This window comes from Cyprinus carpio, chromosome A1 (genome assembly GCF_018340385.1).
Source record: "Cyprinus carpio isolate SPL01 chromosome A1, ASM1834038v1, whole genome shotgun sequence".
Taxonomy (NCBI): domain Eukaryota; kingdom Metazoa; phylum Chordata; class Actinopteri; order Cypriniformes; family Cyprinidae; genus Cyprinus; species Cyprinus carpio.
The window spans coordinates 12,745,666-12,771,899 of record NC_056572.1 but is presented as its reverse complement, the minus strand read 5'-3'; the positions used below and the strand labels follow the sequence as shown (position 1 = coordinate 12,771,899).

At 36.1% G+C, this 26,234-nt stretch overlaps 1 protein-coding gene across 2 annotated transcripts in view; it reads right to left on the bottom strand.

Annotated features, from left to right (window-relative positions):
• Positions 1-19,425, bottom strand: part of LOC109112091 (glypican-5-like) — a 209,688-nt gene extending 190,263 nt beyond the window's left edge. Inside the window, exons 1-3 of one of the 2 annotated variants that reach the window (XM_042744560.1) lie at positions 17,867-19,425; positions 14,571-17,645; positions 4,390-4,551 (exon numbers count right to left, since the gene is read on the bottom strand). In XM_042744560.1, the coding sequence (XP_042600494.1) occupies positions 4,390-4,551; positions 14,571-14,721 (313 nt within the window). In that variant the 5' untranslated portion in view covers positions 14,722-17,645; positions 17,867-19,425. The remainder of the gene's footprint in view (positions 1-4,389; positions 4,552-14,570; positions 17,646-17,866) is intronic. The other variant, XM_042744486.1, reaches the window with a different exon arrangement.
• Positions 19,426-26,234: the final 6,809 nt, after the last annotated feature.

Genomic DNA, 26,234 nt, shown 5'->3' with positions numbered 1-26,234 from the left:
AAAATGACGAGCACAACAAAAGGTTCGAATTGTATTGCTGTGGTATCATGGAACACAGCATCTTCTCGACACAGAGGATGTTCGTATTTCGTGGGCAGGCGGGGTTTATGCTAATGTGTTACCCAGTGACGTATACAGGCAAAATTTTCTAAAATATAACGACTCATTAAGCCAATTCTGAGTTGACTCTTTTGAGAGACAATATCTTTATTTATCATGCGCTTTTTTGATTAACAACTTTGCAGACTGTTTACATTGAAGGATAGCTACCTTAAAAACTGCAAAAGAGATATTTTTCGAAAACCCACATGTCCTGCTCTTTAAAAATTTTCCTGGCTATTCCAAGCTCTTTCATTGCAGTCAGTGGGTGTTACAGTGCTTCAGTCCAAAAGAGGTGAAATAAAAAGCGCCCATCAATAAAAAAAAGTCTTGCAAAGGAAAACCAGTCTCATCTTGGCTTATATAGAAATCCTCTGACATTCTTCTTTACAAATCCTTATTTTGTACTTCTGATTATTGACCGTTGTTTTGTTTTGATCTCTCCACTCCGTTTCCGTGTGCGTCACTTCTGAGCGGCACATGCGCAAAGCCAAACTCATATGTCATCCGCCCGGAACTGCTTCCGTTTACAACAGTGAGCGCAAGCTAGATAAAAGTGATTATTATGTTTTGAATATGAACATTTTTCTTAAACAAACTCATCGATCTGCTACAGGAGGCCTTTGTTCACCCCGCGGAGCCATGTGAGACACTTTGTTTTATGGATGGGCGCTTTTTGGACTGAAGCACTGTAACACCCTCTGACTGCAATGATAGAGCTTGGAATAGCCAGGACAATTTTTAATATAACTCCAACTGGATTCGTCTGAAAGAAGAAAGTCATATACACCTAGGATGCCTCTGGGGTGAGTAAAACACAGATTCAGTCGTACCATCTAGTGGTCTGTTATTGATACAACCACAACTGATAATGGATAAACGCTCAAGCAGGAACTGCGAGTCATGTTGAGGTAATTAAAATATTTCAAATTAATATTTTGCGCTCAGTTATTTACTTATCAGGCAGGCACATACAGCATTTATTTTGAAAATATTTATGTATATATATTCATATAATTTATATTATATATAAATATATTTAATATATAAACGTAACATGTTTTTCTTAAATATATACATGCATGGGTGTGTATTTATATATACATAATAAATATACACAGTACACACACATATACTATGTGAACAAAAACCTTTATTTTGGATGCGATTTATGGTGATTAATCATTTGACAACACTGATATATATATATATATATATATATATGTAGTGACAAGCAGTGCACCTTTATAGAGGAAATTTTACACAGCTTCAGTAACAATTGTGCAAACAAATGGTCCTCATTGTACGCACACCACTGCATGATTTATAGTAGGGAAGTAGAACACTCTAAAATGCTAACAAGTCTTGTAGGTTACCAGACCATCACCTTGTGGTTAAATTCTCACAGTATGTGCATGAAAAGACAATTCCTAGCAATGGAATCTTCCCAACATGTACACTGAATAAACCTCCAACTGAAACTGAAGCTTAATTAGGAAAAGGTGCACATTTGTTTCAAAGACCAAACTATCCATGCTTCTCAAAAATAAACCACATTATAATTTGGGTTCTGTCTAACCTCATAAAAATGGTAGCAAACCTGCATTTCAATGGACCACCGAAATCAATGCAAGTGAAACAAGATGTCACTGTAATTTCTCCAGCGCTGTACTATATGAATGTGGTGATGTGCTCCAAACAACCCAAATGACAGAAACCACATGCATTGTTTAAAGAGAGTAGAACACATGGAAAAAGAGAAATAAAGTGACAGGACGGGAAGGATTGGGAAGCATGACTTTTTACTAATAGATGCATGGATTTTTCTGCAGATACTGATAGCCAATGATAACCAATGCAATTGTCAATATTATAAACATACACTTACCTACAAAAGACAAATGCATGAAATACAGCAACACTGGAACAGAGAAAGGGGCTTTTGGCAGTATTTTGATTGATCTAACATCAGTTTTCACACTCTATGAATTAGAAAATACTTGAGTCAAACCCATATGTCAAAAGACAGAATACAGCGTAAAAGATTGCTTGATTGATTCTGGTTATGTGTTTTTCCAGCATTTTCTAAATTAAATGTTTACATTAAATGTATATATATATTTATATATATATATATATATATTTTCGATATATATATATATATATATATATATATATATATATATATAGCCAATATCAATATGGTTTGTGTTCACTGGATATACCTGTGCAGTATATACGCAAGTTTTCTAATTATAAATAACAAAGCCAAGACTTAACACCTAAATATTGTTTCATTCCTTGTTTTCCTATCTGTTGCAAGACAACAATGTTCAGTATCATAGGCAAGAGGTAATAGCTAGTTAGACAGCAGGAGGCTGGGACTGGGCCCTGTAATATGGGCCTAATCTCATAAAATGAGTCTTGTGATTAGACACTAGATCAGGGCTCTCCCCGAGTCTACGCCCAACAAAATGTGCAAAATGTTTAAAGTACTATGGTAACTGCCACCTGAATAACATTCTTCCAAATGATGTGATATAACAGGTCTCAAATTGAGATAAAAAAAGGCCCCAAACCACAAGAGAAAAAACGCAAGAGGTTTGGTTTAATGACAAAGTCTCAAATTTGAGGGAAACTCTCACAGTGATGTTGTCTACCAATGTAAGCAGTAAACAGAAGCATGTCTACACCTGCGTTTGAACTGTCAGTCACAACTCAGAAATGCAAGTACCATGCAAATGAGTAGCTTTGTGATGCCATAAATTGTACTGTATACTGAAACTGAAAGTTGTTTTCTCATAACAGATATGAAAACAAGAGGTTTCTCACATCTGTATACATTCAGTGAGAGAAAGGGTTGCAAAATATATCAGTGACCATTTTGATATCGGGACATTTTCAGCTTTGGTCAGACTGGGCTAATACTGGAAGCAGACAATAATCTTTTTTTTTTTTTTTTTTGATTTAAATGGTGCATATACACAGAGAGAGAGAGAGAGAGAGATACTGCTGCTACTACTGAAATATATGTAGGATCATTATTATGATATTATTTATATTACTTATATTTATTATTTTATATTACTCATTTATTATTATAATAAATATATTTTTATATTTTAGATTTATACATTTATATTATATAAAAATTACATAATATACATATGTATAAAGTATTTTATATATATATATATATATATATATATATATATATATATATATATATATATATATATATATATATATATATATATATATATATATAATAACTTATAAAATTTAATTTAGAAATTTTTGCCCTACAATTGGGATACAAAGGGAAAACACAGTTACCAAAAAAAAGGGGGGGGGGGGCGATTATGATCATATCTCTTAGACTATGATCTGGCTATTGACGGATGGAATCGACTCAACTATTTTCAGATTCAGTGTGTGATAACTCAAAATACAGTCAAAAACAATAAAAATAAAAACAATAAACAATAAAAAATGAAAATAATGATTGACTAAAGTATACAAAAAAAGTCACATGAAGCATCATCTTACTCAAACGAAAAACTACATAACTCTCAAAGTCAGCATAAAAAGTGACACTTCACTTCTAATGTAACGGAGACTGTTAATCTTTACTCTCCTAGCACATTCGCAGCAATCCAAGAACTCAACACACTCACAGTAAACTGGCCCATCATGAGCCGCTACACACTGATTAACCACCTTTGTGAAACCAGAAACTGAGCCTCTGCTGAGAATTTGCAGTATAGGCGACAGAGAGGTTTTTGTCAGGAGCAGTGCATCTTCTTGAACAGCACTTATAGGAGATTACAGGTTATCCAGGTTTGTCATTTGGTTCAGATGAAGGATACCCTCCTCCTCATAATCCTCATATTATGAAGCTGTGAAGGGTTTCATTAAGGCCACAAAGCAAGCATCTTGGTGTACAACTCATCAAGGAAGCCATTAATTCACAAACCTTAAATGAAAACTGGTCGACCTGAAATGTACTGAAAAGACAGCAGAAAGAAGCCTCTGGAGAGCCACCAGGGAACTAAATCACATACTGTGGGTCTCAGGGAAAGTATACACTGACAATGCTTTACTGTACCGTGTATATGATATCATACCAAACAAGATCACCACAAACAGCTAGGTAGAAAGTGACTAAGGTTTTGGATAAACTGTTGATCTTTCAAACTAGTAGAAACACACGTTCTGTGGTAAGAGAAGGCATCTGCTGAGCTTTGCAGACAATAAACCAGTTCTAGTCTCCAAAATCAATGAACTAACCTTGAAAAGCAGCCACATTGCGTGAGATGAGGAACTTCAGACTAGAGCTGGACATTTGGAGAAGGTTCTGGATGTCCCGTCGCGCCGCCACCTGGTAACGCTCCTCCATCTTCTTGGTGCAGCACGTTAGATTCTTTGACAAACAAACCTGGAGGTCTGAACCTGTTGGGATGAAAGATGGGATTGTTAATAAAGATGGATATGTACAGTCAGTTTTTACAGATTTGTTCCTTGGATTTATTGAATAAACTACAACAATTAGAGGTACTTGTGAAGGCCAGCATCACTATTAATATACTTTTTTTTCTAAATAATTTTATTCCAAAATACGTTATTTTATTTATAGAGGGAGGGTTATATTAGATTTATTATATAGTTTGATTTCAAAGAGGAGTTACCCAAAAGAATATATAGTAATATTTCCCATAGTGATGAGTGTGTGTGTGTGTGTAGATCTATAATTATACATACTATAATAATAATATATATATAAAATAATAAAAATCTTCCACACACACACACACATTTTCCAAAACAGTTTAAACAGGGTTGCAGCAGTGGTTGTGTATGGACAAACACAGCTTGATTTAAAAAAACTTGATATTTGAGTGATAAAAAACTTGATATATAAGATATAACCTTATTACATTTACATTTACGAATCCACTCAAGGACCATTATCAGACTCATACCCCCACAGGGTGGTCATGAATCTCCAGGTTACAAGCCACAGCAGGCCAGTAGGGTGGGGAGGAAGAAAGAACTGATATCTCCAGCCTTCAAAATTCTTAACCTACTGAGAGCCGATGAAAACTTTCCATCACTACAAACCCCCCCAAACCCCCCCCAAAGGTCAAATCAAATGACAGCACCTAGGGGGATATAGCTCTTGGAAATCAGTACGGGACATGCCAGGACGAGTCAAGTGTTGTTAAAGACACTATCACCATGCCGCGATGCAATGTTTTGAGTTCCTGAGCAAGATGCAAAGGAGATGGCGTGAGGAAAGGAATTAATCTCTGTCTCACTAAAATGAAATGAAAGTGCCCCAGTGTTTATTTCTCACTCACAGCTCACTAGACGTTTCAGTGTAATCACCTGAGAGAATAAATGCATCCAACTGTGAACTTTCCACCCTCTCTTTTTTCCCCCGGTTTCAAATGATTCAACAGGCTGTGAGATTTTGGAATTGTTATAGATGACTGAAAGAAGGTACTCTGTGTAGGTCATCCCACAGATAGAGAACTTCCTTGCTGAAATGGTTTCAAAATGGTGTCACTTTTTTGGGGGCAAATATTACATTCCTTTTGCATATTTCATGACATTTTCAAAGTGAAATGGCAATTAGTGGCGCTAAAAGTGCATTCAGTGCATGTTTGATAAGTAACAATCCTGGTTATGTGACAGAAATATCAAAATGTATTAGTTTACAAATCATGCACTTCGATAAAAGTGTTTTGATGTATTATGCAAGGAACTGCATGAGAATAAGGTTTTGCAAGGACAGATTATTGATTAATTATCATAATTTGTGTGAAAAGGAATAAAGGTTGTTGGTATTTAACTGTATAGCATTCATTTCAGCTTGAAACTGCAGTGAATTGTGTGTATAGTAGGTTTGCTGCGATAGTCTGCGGTGTTAAAATCATTTAGTTCAGTTAGAGAACAGACACCGAACGACAGTCACATCACAGATCAGCAGCAGGAGTCAGATTTCATTTATCACATCAGGAGAGTGAGGAGAGAAAGACAATGATGATGGAAAATTTAGTTTTGAAACTAAATGCAAAAGCATCTAGCTGCTTGGCAATAGGCTATTTTGGATTTTGTAAAGCCTGTTGACTTTTGCGGTTTATCTAAGGTGATTTTGCAAGGGTTTTTTTCCCCCCTTATTTTGGTTCCACAGTGTTTGCTGATTTTTACATTAAACTTTGTGCAATTTATGTATTTTATTTTACATCAAGGAGTATGCTGTGCCTCCAAACTTTCTTATTTGTTTGCTAATAAACGTTCTGTTTCTTATTTATTCTTAATCAATTGTATCCCATATTTTCATTATATAAAGATTATAATCAATTTACTCTATTTTGTGTTTTTTTTTTTTTTGTGTTTTTTGTGTGTCATAATTATGTGTGTGTGTGTGTGTGTGTGTGTGTGTGTGTGTGTGTGTGTCCATATGGTTTAATTAAATATACAAGGGTTAAAATTTCAAAATAAATTTTGCAAATTGCTTACATTCTTTTTTTTCTAAAATGTCTGGTTTTCATTTATTTTGAGAAAATATTCAGGGGATGATTGCAAAAATGTCAGTTTGCTGTAACCATAAAAACTTTGGACCAAATAATTGATCTTGTTTAAAAAATCTTACATTAGAACTATTTAATAGTAAGCAAATGTAAATGGACCACCATTGTTCTGAATATTATAATTAATTTGGGGATTCATGTGAATCAAGTCAAATTCTTTAAGTGTCAAGGTGGTGTAACCACCATTCAATGAGCCATTCTGTTAATATTGTGCAAGAAGACCATGTGACAGGAAATTATATCACAGAGAAGGACCCCTGGTGACACTAACTTCTGCATTCAAAAGTTAGTAACTCTCTTTAAAATGTGATATAATTTGACATTTTTTAGGGTATGGTCAGTTATTCTCAGGTATGCATGTCAAATGGTATGACCCCAGAAATGCATTGATAATTCACCATTACTAAAAAAAATTTTGTATGAACTTTAAAAAGTACATTTTAAATATTCCCACTAAGGCCATGTGCTTACATAGGTGCCCTTAATAATGCCTGTCAATTTGATTTTTAAATCGAAATGTCAAGAGGTGTAACCAGTTACACCATTTGACTCCTATTACAAGTCTTTCTGGCAGGGGCCAATTTAGTCATATATCACTAGTTTATGATGCTGATTACAGATGTAATAAAAACTAGCCTACTATTTGGAACTATTTTCAAGTGTTCAATGTTATATATTTTGAGAAAGTAGTGCTTTATCTATAACTTCATTATTAAAGCTCTGTAAGTCTAAGATAAAATAAATAGTTACACAACATTAGTGTTTTTGAAATGTTTAGCATTAATGCATATTTCTATTCCATTCACTTAAAAATGTAAAGGGGTAGTTAGTCCAAAAATGAAAACTACCCTATGATTTATTACCCTCAAGCCATCCTAGGTGTATATGACTTTCTGCTTTCAGACAAATACAATCAGAGTTATATTTAAAAATATCCTGGCTCTTCCAAGCTTTATAATGGCAGTGACTGTGTAATATTCAATAGTCCAATAGAATTCCAATAAAGAGCATACATCCATCATTAAACAAAAGTGCTCCACATGGCTCCGGGGGGTTAATAAAGGCCTCCTGAAGTGAACTGATTCTTTTGTGTAAGAAAAATCCATATTTAAAATTTTCTAAACTGTCATCTCTAGCTTCTGCTAACTGTCATACGTGCGATCACAAGAGAGTGGCGTTCCAGCAGATGAAATAGGACGTAGTCGTAGTAGTGTAAGCTCCAGTGAGAAGTGACAGATGCTGAAGTGCAGGGGAGAAAACAAAACAAAACATCGGTCATGAATACGAAGTACAAAACTAGGATTGTAAAGAAAAATGTCAGAGGATTTCGATATAAGCCAAGAGGAGACTGGTTCCTTTCAGTCGGTCACTCTCAACCTCACATCTTTGACAGACGAAATGGGATCTCGCTTCAAGATACCAATCTACTTTGAGTGTAAACTAAACGAACCAATGCACATTGGCATGCAATTATTGCATCCAGCTGCAGCTGATCACAGTGTGAGCATTAAGAGGCAGCAAGTGCAATGCATACCAGCTTTTCGCTTCGGAGCCAAGCGACAGCATCATTCTGCTCCATCCAAATCTTGATCGATTTGCGGCAAGTCACTGAAGTGCATGTCTTTCATGTGTCTCTCCTTCCGCGTCACAGCACTCACCAGGTCCAAGTTACATCGGCCTGTCGCCAAACCTTCACCCCATGGTCAGATTTTACGTTTCTCTACGTTGCGCCTTGCCTTGAACCATCTAAAAAAGCACTTACGAGGCAAGCACATGCTGGTCCGAACGGACAACACAGTGACTGTTGCATACATCAACCAACGAGGTGGTCCGTGCTCCCGTCGCAACTCACCCACCACCTCCTCCTTTAGAGTCGGAAGGTTTTGAGGTCACTTCAAGCCATTCACATTCCGGGCCTGCTCAACCTTATGGCCGACAAGCTGTCTCAAGCTACGCTCACAGGAGAGTGGCGACTCCATCCCCATACGGTCCAGCTGGTTTGGAGAAGTTTCGGAGCCGCTCAGGTAGAACTATTTGCCTCTCCAGAGAGCCCTCACTGCTAGATGTTCTACTCCCTCACCGAGGGAACACCTGGCACAGACGCACTAGCACACAGCTGGCCGCAGGGCCTGCGCAAGTATGCGTTCCCCCAGTGAACCTTCTCACACAGACACTGTGCAAGGTCAAGGAGGATGAGAAGCAGGTCTTGCAACAAATTAGAATACTTCATAAGACCAAAAAAAACCTTTTTACTGAATTGTTGGCCTTCTGGAAAGTATGTTAATTTTCTGTACATGTACTCAATACTTAGTAGGGGCTCCTTTTGCTTTAATTACTGCCTTAATTCGGCGTGGCATGGAGGTGATCAGTTTGTGGCACGGCTGAGGTTTTATGGAAGCCCAGGTTTCTTTGACAGTGGCCTTCAGCTCATCTGCATTATTTGGTCTCTTATTTCTCATTCTCCTCTTGACAATACCCCATAGATTCTCTATGGGGTTCAGGTCTGGTGAGTTTGCTGGCCAGTCAAGCACACCAACACCATGGTCATTTAACCAACTTTTGGTGCTTTTGGCAGTGTGGGCAGGTGCCAAATCCTGCTGGAAAATGAAATCAGCATCTTCAAAAAGCTCGTCAGCAGAAGGAAGCATGAAGTGCTCCAAAATTTCTTGGTAAACGGGTGCAGTGACTTTGGTTTTCAAAAAACACAATGGACCAACACCAGCAGATTACATTGCAACCCCAAATAATCACAGACTGTGGAAACTTAACACTGGACTTCAAGCAAACTTGGGCTATGAGCTTCTCCACCCTTCCTCCAGACTCTAGGACCTTGGTTTCCAAATGAAATACAAAACTTGCTCTCATCTGAAAAGAGGACTTTGGACCACCGGGCAACAGTCCAGTTCTTCTCCTTATCCCAGGTAAGACACATTGTCTGTGGTTCAGGAGTGGCTTAACAAGAGGAATACGACAACTGTAGCCAAATTCCTTGACACATCTGTGTGTGGTGGCTCTTGATGCCTTGACCCCAGCCTCAGTCCATTCCTTGTGAAGTTTACTCAAATTCTTGAATCGATTTTGCTTGACAATCCTCATAAAGCTGCGGTTCTCTCAGTTGGTTGTGCATCTTTTTCTTCCACACTTTTTCCTTCCACTCAACTTTCGCTTAACATGCTTGTATACAGCACTCTTTGAACAGACAGCTTCTTTTTGGAAATGAATGTTTGTGTATATATATATATATATATACAGGTCCTTCTCAAAAAATTAGCATATTGTGATAAAAGGTTATTATTTTCCATAATGTAATGATAAAATTAAACTTTCATATATTTTAGATTCATTGCACACCAACTGAAATATTTCAGGTCTTTTATTGTTTTAATACTGATGATTTTGGCATACAGCTCATGAAAACCCAAAATTCCTATCTCAAAAAATTAGCATTTAATGAAAAGATTCTCTAAACGAGCTATTAACCTAATCATCTGAATCAACTAATTAACTCTAAACACCTGCAAAAGATTCCTGAGGCTTTTAAAAACTCCCAGCCTGGTTCATTACTCAAAACCGCAATCATGGGTAAGACTGCCGACCTGACTGCTGTCCAGAAGGCCATCATTGACACCCTCAAGCGAGAGGGTAAGACACAGAAAGAAATTTCTGAACGAATAGGCTGTTCCCAGAGTGCTGTATCAAGGCACCCTCAGTGGGAAGTCTGTGGGAAGGAAAAAAGTGTGGCAAAAAAATGCTGCACAACGAGAAGAGGTGACCGGGACCCTGAGGAAGATTGTGGAGAAGGACCGATTCCAGACGTGGGGGACCTGCGGAAGCAGTGGACTGAGTCTGGAGTAGAAACATCCAGAGCCACCGTGCACAGGCGTGTGCTTTTGAACCAGAAACAGCGGCAGAAGCGCCTGACCTGGGCTACAGAGAAGCAGTCCAAAGTACTTTTTTGAAAGCAAATTTTGCATGTCATTCGGAAATCAAGGTGCCAGAGTCTGGAGGAAGACTGGGGAGAAGGAAATGCCAAAATGCCTGAAGTCCAGTGTCAAGTACCCACAGTCAGTGATGGTCTGGGGTGCCATGTCAGCTGCTGGTGTTGGTCCACTGTGTTTTATCAAGGGCAGGGTCAATGCAGCTAGCTATCAGGAGATTTTGGAGCACTTCCATGCTTCCATCTGCTGAAAAGCTTTATGGAGATGAAAATTTCGTTTTTTTCAGCATGACCTGGCACCTGCTCACGGTGCCAAAAACCACTGGTAAATGTTTACTGACCATGGTATTACTGTGCTCAAATTGGCCTGCCAACTCTCCTGACCTAACCCTATAGAGAATCTGTGGGATATTGTGAAGAGAAAGTTGAGAGACGCAAGACTCAACACTCTGGATGAGCTTAAGGCCGCTATCGAAGCATCCTGGGCCTCCCATAACACCTCAGCAGTGCCACAGGCTGATTGCCTCCATGCCACGCCGCACTGAATCAGTCATTTCTGCAAAAGGATTCCTGACCAAGTATTGAGTTGCATAACTGAACAATAATTATTTGAAGGTTTACTTTTTTTGTATTAAAAACACTTTTCTTTTATTGGTCGGATGAAATATGCTATTTTTTTGAGATAGGAATTTTGGGTTTTCATGAGCTGTATGCCAAAATCATCAGTATTAAAACAATAAAAGAACTGAAATATTTCAGTTGGTGTACAATGAATCTAAAATATATGAAAGTTTAATTTTTATCATTACATTATGGAAAATAATGAACTTTTATCACAATATGTTAATTTTTTGAGAAGGACCTGTATATATTGTGACGAGCATCCCGAGAACAGATCAGCGTTGCCCTGGAAACGAATACAAGGCACCTGCAGAAAGTCATCACAGGCTGATCGGCCACACCTGAGACTCGTTTGCCCGCGGCCAGATAAGCCATGCAAGGCCCGACAACGGGGAGTCTAATGTCTCCAAAGCGGCTGATAACTAACCTGTATTTGCTCCCTTTTTTCTCCTGACACTAGTGTGTGACAGATGAATGCCAGAGCGAGACTGCACAGAAGAGCACCCAGCACCGGGAGACCCACACGGAGAGCACTCGGACACTCAGCACGCACATTACTCACTAAAACCCTCGACTGTGAATAAATCCACCCTCCGGGGTATTTATTTTGAGCTCTCCTTGTCGTGTGTTCCTTCCACCCCGTGACTATATATATATATATAATATATATATATATATATATATATATATATATATATATATATATATATATATAAACTTTGTGTAGCCTAAGTTGTTTATTTTATATTAGGCCTATAGCATGGTGTATTTTATTCGGTTTGTTAATAAAAGTTCTATGATCAAACAAAAGAGAAAACGCTCTAAAGCTCATGCTTCTTTGAAGCCGCTTAACTTTCTTACATGAAGGCTTTACAGAGGAATTCCCACAAAGCCAATGATTGATCAAATCAAAACAAATGCAATTTGAGGCCTTGGCTTTCAATCTGCTGGCAGTGACATGCAAGTCTGTGTTTCAGTTGTCTGAGCAAAGCAATGAAAAGCGTGATTCAGAAAAGACAGTCACTGCATTTTACAAGCTTCTCTGACAAGAAAAATGCCTGGCACACATGCCAAGGCTAGAGTAATGCTAACTTACAGAAATAAACACCTTTGAGGGACTTTTTAAATATCAACATGATTATTTTTAAATCTTTTATTTACCTACCAACTACGGTGGTCAGTTTATTATTTGATGTTTTAGGACCAAAGCTCTCACACGGGTCATTGAATTGGCCTGGAAATTGCTGGACATCAAACGTTTGCATTGCTACTAACATCCAAGATTGGAAGCAGAGAGAAGAAAAACACTACAGCATTTAGAAAACTGCAATAGAATCTTGTCCTTCAAGATTGTTTATTATTTGCTCCGCAACATTTTAATAAAACCAAACAAGCCATGCATGCTTTGAACATATTGCTTCATAAAATGAAACCTGAAGGAAAAAGTGTTGTGATGGGAAAGACAGCAAATCAAAAGAAGCAGAAAGCAATTCCATCTCAAGATTGATGACAGTACACCTAAGGTGGGAAAACTGCTTAATGAACATCTTCAACAAGGTCAAACATGGACTGTAATGATTTATGTTATGGTCTCTGCATAACGAAAGAAAGAAACAATGTTCCTGTTTTTGCAGCATAACTGACCTCAACATAAGACTAACAATTAATTTATTAATGATGTTTTCTCTAAAGCTGTGAACACTTACCTATTTTCCAAAAAGATCATTAGCAAACCAAACAAAATTAAAGAGGACACAAGTAAAAGTAACTAAAAAAGTGACTATGAGGCTAGAAAGAAATAGACCTCCTTTTAAGCAAAAAATTTAATCTAAAACTTAATCTGAAAACTGGATGAAAATGTTAACTGCTCCCAGTCTCAACCAAAATCTTTGGAGCTTTTTTTTTTTAAGTAGCACAAGACTTTAAAAGCAATCCACACAACCTCTAGCTCTAAATTCCTGTAAAACTAACATCTTCCAAGCAGCACTTTGAAGTGATCTCCATTTGATGACCTCTGTGGGAAACAGTGTACAAGCCATTCTCCTCAAGCCACTTAACATCCATTAACGCAGCAAAGTTTGTCAAACTGGTTAGAGGCTGCCTTTCCCCTGATATGAGCAGCTGAAGACTATCAATGTCCATTATTTGTGAGATCACAAAACTAGTTTCAGATCACAAGAGCAACAGCAAAATGGGACTATTATCTAAACAAGCTGACAAAGACCATTTCAGAGGCTCAGAGGTCACAAACCAAACAGTCCTCAGAGATACACATGACAGCTGTTTAAACCAAACAGCACATCTTCTCATGACTAATTACAGCTGTGTTTTGCAGTCAAGTGGCACAAGTTCGTTTCCGACCTTGTATACAGTATGTGATTTGAGAAAACAGCTGATTTTAAAACTCAGCTAGAAGATGCCAAGTAAACCACTTTAAACTGCTGGGATTGATGAGTGAAAGGGTTATAGGCTATTAAGTGTTCACAATAGGCCTATTACTCAAAGTTCAAAATATGCTCAAAATATTAGGCTACTCAAGTAATATTTCCAAGGGACCCTTCATCTCAATTTCCTGTCAGGAGAAATCGTGTGCAAATCCTGAAACAGCAGCGATATGCATAATCTTTCAGCCAGCTTCAGAGGCTCTAACGTTACACGTAAATGTGATTTTCATTAAAGTTAACTGAAAATCTTTGGTTTTAAGTCTTTCGAGGGAAGTGAAACAAGTTTAAGCTGTTAACTCCTGCATGAGACACCATTCATTACCGGAGTTTATTTGAAAAGAAGTAATGCCCGTCAGTCTTTCAGTAGCCTGAAGCCGGTAAACGCGCCCTACGGCTATGACTGATCTAAAGCGTCATTTGAAGTACTTATATCCAGCGATTAAATACTTTGGGTGAATATCGCGCAGTTAATAAAATAATTCAAATCTTTGACATGTTCGATACGTGGAAACGTTACAGGCTTCCCACTGGATTTTGCTTCAAGACTTCCGCATCAATAATGCTATTCTTCCACTACGATACAGAAAAAGAAATGCATAAATCTCCAAAGAGTGTTCTAAATCTTTGAGATAGATAGATAGATAGATAGATAGATAGATAGATAGATAGATAGATAGATAGATAGATAGATAGATAGATAGATAGACAGAAAAACAAATCTAACATCATAGAGCTTTAGATTGTTTTGGGAATTTTATATTTGAAATTATCATCTTGTATGATCAACAGTGGTATCTTGGGAAAGGAAAAAAACGAATAGGTGACATAAAATCATCACTGTCCCAGTCACTGTCAGATTCGGTTAGATCTTACCTGTTCTCGGTGTTTCAGGTATTGATTTTACTGGTCCGATTTCCTTCATTTGGAAAACTTTGCGCACTTCCTCGCAGTTCATTAAAGTCCCCCGACATGGATCGATGAAAACCGCTAAAAACGCGTAGAACAAAACTCCACGCATCCCCATCTCCAGAAGCTGACCAGGAGAGTTTGTCCGTTCGAGTAAAGTACGTTACTAGAAACGCGGGCGTTGTTTAGGTGTCAGAAAACTTGCTTGATGAAAACAGCGCAGATTTAGGTGAAGAAAAACATTTGCGAGATATTGTGCCTGTCACGCGCCTGGAAAGGCTTTCACGCAGGACCTTCAAAAAAAAAAAGTGTTCAAAGAGTGTGTTAGTGAAAGACGGAGCTGTCAAGAGAGGATGGGCGGAATCATTAGTGTAGTAAGTCAGACTGCAAAAGCAGTGCCGCTGCCCTTCAACACACTATCTACACTAACGAAGCGGGCAACAATACTACAGTTTCGAGAGCTTTTACCTAGTTTTGTCGCGTGTCAACATTTTCCGAATAATTGGCGCGTTTTGTACCATGAAACTCTGGGAGTCTTAAAGGTTAAAATACTTCTGAGATGAGTCAGATACATTATTTTACTATACGTTACATATAGAGTGCGCTAAACGTATACGCGCGCAAACAGAAATCGCGTTTGCTTGTAACCATAGCAACAGCTCCTCGAGTCCCGTTTGGATGATATACCAACATACTGTCATTGTTTAGTTATGTGTTTTACGACTACAACACTGTTACCGAGCTAGAATCGCCCCCCAAAATACTTTTTTTTTTAATTAAAGTTGATGCCCAAACCTGTCTATTGTATATATTGGCTTTCTATGTAAAAATGTTTTAGACCTTACACGGTAATGCTAGTGATTTTTTGAGGGCTGTAACTGAAAAGTCTAATCAAATTGCGTGCTAGTAAGAAGAAAAACTTCCAGAGAAGTGCGAGCAGTCTCTCAAAAGGGTTGCAATAGACCCATCTATTGGACAAATACTGAAACTACAGACATCTCAACTCTCGAGTTCAATTAACTCGAGCTTGACTTTGGCATCTAGTTAATATAATAATAGTAATAATTTGTCTGGACAAAAATAAATTATAAAACAGCTATTCACGTGGTCATACTTCCTAAATGACTATAACCATAAGTGGTAAACAACCATAACCTCACAGTTCATTCCATTTTGATTAGTATCTGTAATATTGCAGAGAGCATTAAAACGCATTGACGACACAAACTGATCAGAATTTAAACTAAAGGTTTTGGATACTCATAGGTCTGCTGCATTCCCTTATAAACCTAAAATGCATTTTAAATTTTAAACATTGAGAGAACTTGTTTTATTCAAAAGGAAACTTGTTCATCTTTACAGTGGGTTACAGAAAACCTCCCTACATTCTTCTGAACAGTAGCTGGACACCATGGTAATGTTTCATTAGAAAGAACTTCAGCTGAAAATGCACAATAGAATTGTTACTGCGGATTTAGAGGGAGTTTTCTTCTCATCTCATAGCACATGTACAATGATCAATACAAATTAAATATTTATAAAATAAGGCTAAAATATTTACTCCTTTTGTTATATTTATTTTAAGACCACCCCTCTGCATTAAGCAGGTTCACAACTTGCTCTGCATTTTAATAATTGTATTTAACAAAGCAAATGAACAGCTTGATAGACAGTGCTGAATTTGTCTGCTCATGTTGATCCAGTAAAACGGTCTGGATCCATGGAATTGGTACAAAATAAACAAAAGGTCACCTCTTTAAGAACAACATCAAACTCTTGCACCCCAGAAAACAATATCCAAGCTGATACCAATCGCACCACATAAAGCATTGAGGTTAAAAGTTATCAGCCCCAAGTTACACCTGTATGTCTCACATGCGGTAAGTGACTAGTGTTAGATAAGATATGATAGAATTCAGAAACACAGTAAGACAATGCATATCTTAATCTTTTATTGACAATTCTTTCATTTAAATACATACCATTTGATGCATTTAAAAAAAATAATAATAGCAAACCTCATGAATATTCAATCTCATTCATATTAAAAAAAAAAAAAAAAAAAAAAAAACACACCATAACAATACAATTGCATTTATGAAAAAGAATGGGGATTCTGGGGAACTTAAAAAAAAAACCTACTTGTGGGGTACAATCTCCACAATCCTCTACAGGCCGGGACAAGTGCAATACCTTCCAAACACACAGCATTGCTACCAATCCCAACCTGTGCAGAAAGGGACCAAACCGCTCCAAAAGAGGTTCTTGGATGTGCTGCCACTGTCAGTTTTGCATGGATTTGCACAGCACACTGTCTTAAGCTGAATGCAAACCAGCAAAACTGACTGGGGTCCAGCAAGGCTACACAGCGTACAGAGACCCAGGAGTGTTCGCAGAAGTCTTTAGATCCCAGATGCATTTAGCTAGAAGTACTTCAAGTGCTCACACTGCAGTAGATTATAGAAATACTACCTGCACTATAAGCACTTTAGCACTGCTGAAACTCTAACACAATGCCAGGTTTTATTTAAAAGAATGGGGGGGCAACTCCTTTCAGATTTCACACCAAAATTTGGGAAACGTGGAGAAGCAGCAGGCCACCATCAGTTTTGCATAGATTTGCACAACTCCTGTTTTCTTGTAGTGCAACTATGCAAAACTAGCAGAGAACTGCACCAAAAGAAAAGGAAGAAAAAAAAATGACTTCATTCGCATACAAGGATGAAAGTCACAGTCCCTCGTGCCAGAAGGAGCACTTAGGGCAGTAGGTGCTAGTCTACTTCACTATCTGCACTAGATGCACCTTAGCACAAAGCCGTTAGTATGGTGTCTTGGTGAAGGATGTTTGGCGGAGGGAAAAGGCAATTGCCAAGTATATTGCTAGAAGTGCCTCCACTGCAGTAGATATTCCATAATACTACCTGCACTGTAAGCACTTTGACAATACATTGACTCCAACCATGTCCACACCATCAACAAAGTCCAATGGACGAAAGCCTCCAAAGAACTTGCGGGAAACTACTCCCATCTTTCTTGAGGTTTCTGAGAGGGGAAAGGGCAGAAATATTTGAATTAGTTCATTGCCTATATTTTAAAACAAATTTAAATGCAAAATAATAAATGGGATTGACTTTCTATAATACAAAAGCGAGGGCCTCATGGCAAAGCACATGTCACTCTGGCACTGCGGTACTATTCATATACAACTTTGACGGTGTATCGCTCTTTAAAAAAAAAAGCCAACTCCACCAGACCATCATTACCTACTTCGCTCTCTCCGTTTTAAAGGTGCATTTCACTACCAATCTCCAAGTTATGAGAACTAGAGCTGAGCGGGTGAATGAATTGCGCAGCCTGCGGACCGCGCCGTGGGTCTGTGTAGCGCATGCGCACTGAGGCGCTCCCCGGTCACCCCTCCCCCCACCTAAAACAAACTGCACTAACATGGCGCCGTTGAGTTTACCAACCGGATCAGTCTTCGCTTAAAAAACTACTATAGTAGACAACAATTAATATGTTCACTTTGTCAAACAGGTAGAAGCGACAAAACAGGTCTGGGAAATAAAGTGGCGGGTTGTTGCTTTAGCGTTCAGCCGATGTTGAGGACAGGGATAGCTGCTAATGCTAAGCTAACTGGCTTGGATTGTGGCTTAAACGTGCACTCAGAATACAAAAACAACTAAATGTCTTAACGTCAACGAATAAGGCGCTCATAGTATTTACACGAAGCGTTTCCTGAGAGAAACTAGTCAGTTAATAGTTAAACTACAATGACTAGTCCTGCTAGCTCAATCCATTCCCCATTAAAAGAAGTCGATAAAAACCAACAAGCTCATTGTGTGGCTAATTCACTTTAATAATTTTAACACCTCTCCACATGTATCCTTAAAAACCTAAAGCAGAAAGTGATAGCAAAAAGGGGGGATGTTTTTGTCCAGCGCGCCGTTGCTAAGCTAGCCTGTGCGCGCGCGGCCTACGCGTCCCCCCATGTGCTGCTGCTTTGTTCTGGAGGCACTTTAACTCGCACGCTCTACAGAACGAGAAAACATCACTCTAGAAGTCTAAAAACAACTTAATTCGCATTTGACTACGCGAACGCGTATTTACGATGCGAAATTAAGCGTACTGCGCAGGCGTGCGGTGAAATAAAAGAGTTGGTAGTTGCATTGCAGCAAGCATGCTTTTCAAATCTCCCACATTCTCCCCAAGTATGGAGGTGGAGAGGACTACCATGCGCCACTTACTACATTGTTTGTATCACCATCGTTGTCGCTTGCAATAACAGAGTTACACAATCCTGCGCGGAAATCACCTCTTATGTGTTTAAGCGGGAAAACGCGGTTGAGTTTGTGAGACTAAGCCAGAAAAATGTAACAACAGGTTCCTAGTCAATAACGCACAGTAAGACACTCACCAGTGAAATCCACCATCTTCACTCACTTGCCGTTTACTGCCACTGCTCTGGACAAATCTGCGAAACTGGTGCGTAAACTTAAAAGTAGACCGCGGTCGAACGTAACGCACGCGGCGCGCATCCAAAGCAAAGTGAAACTTCTGCTAAAACGACTTTCTTAATCGTAGTGAAATTGCAAAAGTGGCGCGAACGCGACCTGCCTTGAACCATGTGGGTGAATGAAGGGCGGCTCCCGCTGAACGTAAATATCTACAACCCCCAACTCCTTCATTAGCATAAATAAACTACTTCCGATCTTTAGCCCTCCAACCAATCGAAAAGAAAGCATTGGCGAAGGGGAAAAAAAACCAGCGAACAGGCACGACCGCTTGGATGCAATAATAATAATAATAATAATAATCCAAAATCAAAGTTAAACCTGAAATGCGGAGAATTGATGTGATCAGTGGTTGCAGCCCAGCTGAAAAGTTTTCATGTAAATACTACTACCACTAATAATAATAGTAAAGTACAAATAAGTTTTTTGAGTAACATATATACAGATTGTGTATTATAAAAAATTTATTTAATAGAAATCGAATATTGGTGTACAATTTTCACTCCGAAATTGCTAGTTTCGCTGTTAATTACAAAGAAACTCTAAATTGACTTAAACATGAAAATTTTGAAGTAGAAAGACTGAAAATATTTTCTTGTAAAACACAGGCCTACTCCTATAATTTTTGTTTCATTTACAGCTTTTCTAATGAAAAATAAAATAAGACCACCCCTCTGTGGGGTGTATAATTTCTTTAACAATAGCATGTATACTGAATCAGAATATTTTTTTAAGTGAATCATAAAATGTATAATAAAATGAGCAATAATATAACTGTTCCTCTTATTTTTATACCCCTTTATTTTCAGATGATGAACAATTACATTCATAGCATGAAATTAGAAATTAGTGCATTAAATTAGATGAGAATCTGTTTTCAGTGAGTGGGGAAATTGATTATTAAATTTATATATATATATATATATATATATATATATATATATATGTATATAAATATATATATATATATATATATATATATGTATGTATGTATGTAAATATTTGGTTTGCCTATATATTTATAACCCTATAATAATAGAGAGAGAATTTTTTTTATTATTATTATTTATTTTTTATTTATTTATTTTTTTGTATGGCATGTTTTTAGTTAATTGTAAATATAGCAAGGATTGCAATGACATGCAAAGAGAGAAACAACATAAAACTTCATGATGTGCATCTTGCTCTACTGTTTAAACATAACGTGTTCGTGTTAAATAGGTGGAATTCCTTTTGATTAAGGAGAAAAAGTGCATGTTTTCCTCTTTGTTCCTCACAAAATCTTCAGACAGCAAGAGTTGGAATGAGTTTCGGGCAGGTCTTGTGCTTGATCGCTGGGTTGTAACCTTCCCAACCCCCATTCCAATTCAGGATTTTGAGAACAGGCTCTTTTGCTCAATGGGACAGATTTCAGGCCTCACATGGATGTGGGGGTCACATTTGGCTTAAGGCTGCCTCTTGGTCAACACCCCGTTCCCCTGTGTCTCTGGACAAAGGATGCAATTCCATTTTGGAGGGAGGGAAGGAGGGCGGATATGATGAAGCTCAGAGTCCTGGAGAAAAGAGAAGAGAAAAAAATCATTCGCATAGTTCTGAGAACTGATGTAAGACGAAAAAATACAAGTAGAGGAAGAAGAAAGAGATATTATAGATGATTTCAACCATTTCGGAGATTGCATCTAAGAAAAGGAGGATGAAGAAGGAAGTTCATTGTTCAAGAATGAAGAATGGTGGACAAGCAGGAAGAGGAACCATCCTGTTTCTTTGCTTTATTTTTTTTTTCTATTGTATTTGCCTTTTCTCCCTCACTGTATCTTCTTCCTTATGTCTCTCTCTCTTTCCCTCTCTCTGTCTCTTCCTCTCTTAAAATGGCAGCAGACTCCACCCACTTCAGGGGCCAGGCAAAATTTGTTGTTTGTCTTGAGAAAAGCAAGGCCAGGAATTGTCACTGTTGGTGACCTGAGGTCAAGCAGACTCACCTCTCTCTACCACAGTCCATTCAACTGAGAAATATTACAGACGTCATCTCCGATGGAGAAATTCAATCAACAAAATTTCAAAATATGAAAAATGGGTGTATAAACTTTAAACAGTTGGTGTAAATTTTATTGTAATTTTATTTAGGTTGATGAACTGAGGGTTTAATGTGGTTTTATTATTTAGCTTTTTTTTAATGGAGTTGTATAATCTGTATTTAATATTTATTTTTGTATTTTGGCAGTGTTGCTCAAAAGATAAAATATTATATTTATTGAAAATATTGAATTTTATTAAAAAAAGTGTGTGTGTGTGTGTGAGAGAGAGAGAGAGAGAGAGAGAGAGAGAGTATCGATAAGAACAAAATTTATTACTATATTTTACACAAAAAAAAACGGTGTAAGATATTCATTTAGAAATTGTTCATGCTATTTTCATGTAGAATTGCAAGTACTTGTGTGAAATTTTGAAGTAGAAAGACTGAAATAGTACACTCTGGGAAAAAAATGTAAAAAAAAAAAAAGGGCACAATGTACTAGGAATTTGGCTATTTGTTTTTTATGTTTTACCTGTATTTTGAAATTTACACTGCATTTCTTTTGTGTTTTAGAGTTAATGGAAATGTCCAGTAAATTAATTGATAATGTCCAGGTAATGAGTTGCCAGTACTTTTTTTTCTGTTATTTTACAGATTTGCTTCTTACAGTTTATTTTCTTGTAAAATGTACTCTAGTAGTTTTTGTTTTATTTATTTATTTATTTATTTTTGCTATAGTGTAGGAACTTTTGTATTAATTCATCTTAGCATTAGAAGTGAAGCTGCTTTTCATAAAACCTAAAACTATATTCAAGATTTAAATAGCCTAATCTTTATTATGCAATCTGCTGAAGAGACACTATATATGTTATATAAATATATATACTGTATGGAGCATTTCATTGTTCTTATAAGTCTCTGCTAAACCACTTCAAATACATTTTGCAAGTAGCTGTAAATACATGGCAGCGGTATATTCTCTCTCACAGTTTACAAAAAATATATTTTTTTTTTTTTTTTATGAAGAAAACATTAAACAACATGTTGTTATTGTAATCTGGCTGCATTTGTTTATGGAGTTTCTTTTTTTTGCACAAAATGAAAGAAACTTATCAAATGTAATTGTTTCCATGTTACTTTTTGTATTATCTTATTGATCTTTAATAAAAGCACAAATTTAAACATTTTTTTTTAGTAAATACTATTTTATTTGAATCATAGCTTTAATTGATAATGTCCAGGTAATGAGTTGCCAGTACTTTTTTTCTGTTATTTTGCAGATTTGTTTCTTAGTTTATTTTCTTGTAAAATGTACTCTAGTAGTTTTTGTTTTATTTCTTTTTTTTTTTTCTATAGTGTAGGAACTTTTGTATTAATTCATCTTAGTATTAGAAGTGAAGCAGCTTTTCATAAAACCTAAAGTTATTTTCAAGATTTAAATCTTTATTATGCAAATACCATCTGCTGAAGAGGCACTATATATTTTATATAAATATATATACTGTATGGAGGATTTCATTGTTCTTATAAGCACTTCAAATACATTTTGCAAGTAGTTGTAAATACATGGCAGCGGTATTTGATCTGTCAGTGTTTACAAAATATATTTGTTTGTTTGTTTTTTATGAAGACAGTATGCAACGTTGTTATTGTAATCTGGCTGCATTTGTTTATGGAGTTTCTTTTTTTTTTTTTTTTTTTTGCACAAATGATAGAAACTCAAATGTTATTGTTTCTATGTTACTTTTTGTATTATCTTATTGATCTTTAATAAAGAAAATTTTTTAGTAAATGCTAAATTCCATGATGGTCCCTTATTTCATTGTGTTTTATTTGAATCATAGCTATTGTTTAGATTGAATCAAACTGACAACATTAGGTTAAAACAACAAATGGGAATTGTAAATGTTTGCAGTTTAAATATCAACCATGCTCTTTTGAGGTACTGTTTTGCAACTCTTTTCTATTGTATTTTCTATTCAATGCAAAGTGTATTATAGAATGTAGTTTTTCTAAGAGGGTGAAGGAAGTTTTCCTGTTCGAACTTGTTTCTTTGTATAACTGTGTTGTTGTATTTTAGCATCTTTGGGAGTAATCATATGTCATGTGTTTGGTATGTTATTTACATTTGAAAACAAAAATTATCTCACTAGATCAGAATTTCAGAATTTCTCCCCTTCCACCAAACAGAACAAAAGTGAGCCACGTTACAGTCATTTTGACCTAGAGAGGATTTTCTTTTTTCCTAAAATGGTAGTTAAGCGGTGGACTTAAATTTATTTCCCCACCTTGCAGTGTTTTTGGTTAAAAAGGACAGGCCTATAAAAATTACTTGTAAATCTCTCATACTGTACTATCAACAGATATTGGATTCCATCTTCTTCTTTTTTTGTCAACTTTTCAATCAGCACAGAATTTGTACTTCTTTTTGGAACTGACTGATCATAGGTCACAATAATCTGAGTTTATGCACCTAGGTTTTTGAGGGAACATGCTTTGAATTTTTATTTTTTTGTTTGTTTGTTTTTTCACTCAAGAACTAAGGACAGATTTACAAATAATTTTTAAAAGGGTAATTGGGAAAAGGGTACAATTTGGGTAAAGGGTACAACATGATATGATCACTTGACTTTATTCACAGATTCCATTTGATGTATATATACATCATTTAAAATACAAAATTTAAAACATCCACCTTCAAGTCATGGTTGCTTTTTGCTGTGAAATCGGATTTTTATAAAGTAAACATAAGAATAACAAAAATATTATTTGTAATATTTCAAGATGAACATTTACTGGACTGAAGCAATTTAGGATTACTTGAATATTCATACTTTTTTTTTTTTTTTTTTTTTTTTTTTTTTTTTTTTTTTTAGAAAAATCATGTTCAAATATGAGTATCAGCTATGTATGATCATCAGGCTTTTGAAGAATGTTTATTTGTTCATCTCTCAATTATCATTGTACTGCATTGCATTACATGTTTTTAAACTAAGCATTAAAAAAAAAAAAAAAATCTCACCAAGACATATTATTGTGAGATTTAGAGTGATGCTATTTATGTAATTTTATGTAAGTAGTCTGCTATACTGTTATAAAGATCTCACTGATTTACATTAAAAGCAGATTTAAAAAAAATCTAAATTTCATCTCATTTTTGGCCAAATAAATATCAGCATCTGCACCAAACGGTATATTTTTTTGCACAGTTTGGGTCTCTGAATAAAATTGAGGTGAGCTCCATATTCTCAATTTATATGAGCCATAAAAGCCTGATGTATATATATAAAAAAAAACAGATTATCATTATTGAAATATTTTAAGGTTTGAATGAAGAAATGGCATCTGAACTCTCTCCATCCCACTTCAATCTCTGTGTCAGAAACTCAACAGTGAGTTGGTCAGTGTTTATGAGTTTCGAGCCAATGAGAAATCCACCCTTATCAGTGATTTCCAGATCATATTCAGCCTTTAACATTCCATAACTGAGGAACATTTTGTGATCAAACATGTTTTTGAACACCATAAGCATGTACTTTGAAGAGCAACGTCATCAGCCACCATTTGTCAGAAGCATTCCAGTCCATTCCAGAGGACTAAAGGAACTGGACACTTTCCAGAAGTGGAATGATCCTATGATTCTCCCAAGAATCCTTATGTTCTGTTTGGCATCTGAGACACAACAAACCCCTTTTAAGATCAAACTTAACATCAAAGTAAGGGGCTATTTGTTTTATGAAAACTGATTATGAACACTTTATAATCAGTGCAAGCACACAAAAATTTAATTTCATGCTTGAAATGACAAGTCTAGAACATTATTTTACAAGATTGTATGGATTTTCACATGCTAAGATGTCATTTACTAGAGCATACTTGATCTACTTCATCAAAACAAAATGGTTAAAGCTTCATTATCTGTACTGGATTTAGATTTTGGTCAGAGGAACAGTAAACAACTTGAAAGGAAAATAATATGTCAGTTTTGAAGTTACTATTATTATTTTTACATACAGCATCCAATACTTTAAGACCGCGACAGAACATGAGCGCTAGGCTCAAAGGAACAGAAAAAACAGTTCACATTGAATTCAGAAATGAAACAATAAAATTAAAATATTAATTAATTTATTTATTGTCTCTATCTCATTTGTATGTTTTCCTTTATTTGTCATTTGCTATTGCAAATTCTTACTCAAGGAATTGGTGGTTGTCATTTTCAGTTCAGTACTTCCAACATATAACATTTACAATAGGGTAAATTGGGGTTAGTTGTCACACTGAATGTTTCTTCAGTGCCTGTACTGAACCTTAAAATAATCATTAAAAAACACACACATATTCCCACATATAAATTGTTATGTACATTCACAGACATAAATAATAATAAATAAAGACATAATTCTTGACAAAAACATTAACATTAAAACGTATTAAAGTTTTTTTTTTTTTTTATAATCAATGAAATTAATTATTATCATTTTAAATTATTAGAAAACAGAAAACAATTCATGAAATTATAAAGAGAGCATACAAAAATGTTATAATATATATATATATATATATATATAAACATGGATAAAAAGAAGGAACAGCTAATGATTTTTATAATCTGTATAAACCCAGACCTGTCAATTATCCTTGTCCTAACAACACAATTAACCTTTCAGTAAAAATACAAACATACATACATTATAATAGTGACATTTTAGTTTGGAGGACAAAATTTACAAAAAATGTCCTAATCCAAGACCGTTTTGAACACAGTGTTTCAAATGAACACAGGTAGAAAACAATTAGCCTAAGTATTGCACATTAGACTCTAAATTTTAGTAACTTTGGTGTAATTATTTTCCAGTTAGTATATAAAACTGCTTCATTTTGTTTTATGAATGACTGTAAAAATGCAGCAGCCTTGTGCTGATGTGAGTTGCATTTGTTTAGAAATCTTTTGGCTGGATTTAATGTAAGTGAGCGTTGATTAGTCAGTTTACTGAACCATTTTACCACCTAGTGGTACAGAACGGTACGACACTACGAACACACTTTAAACATGTAAATATACAGTACTATGCAGATATTTGGACATTTAAACTATTGTTTGGA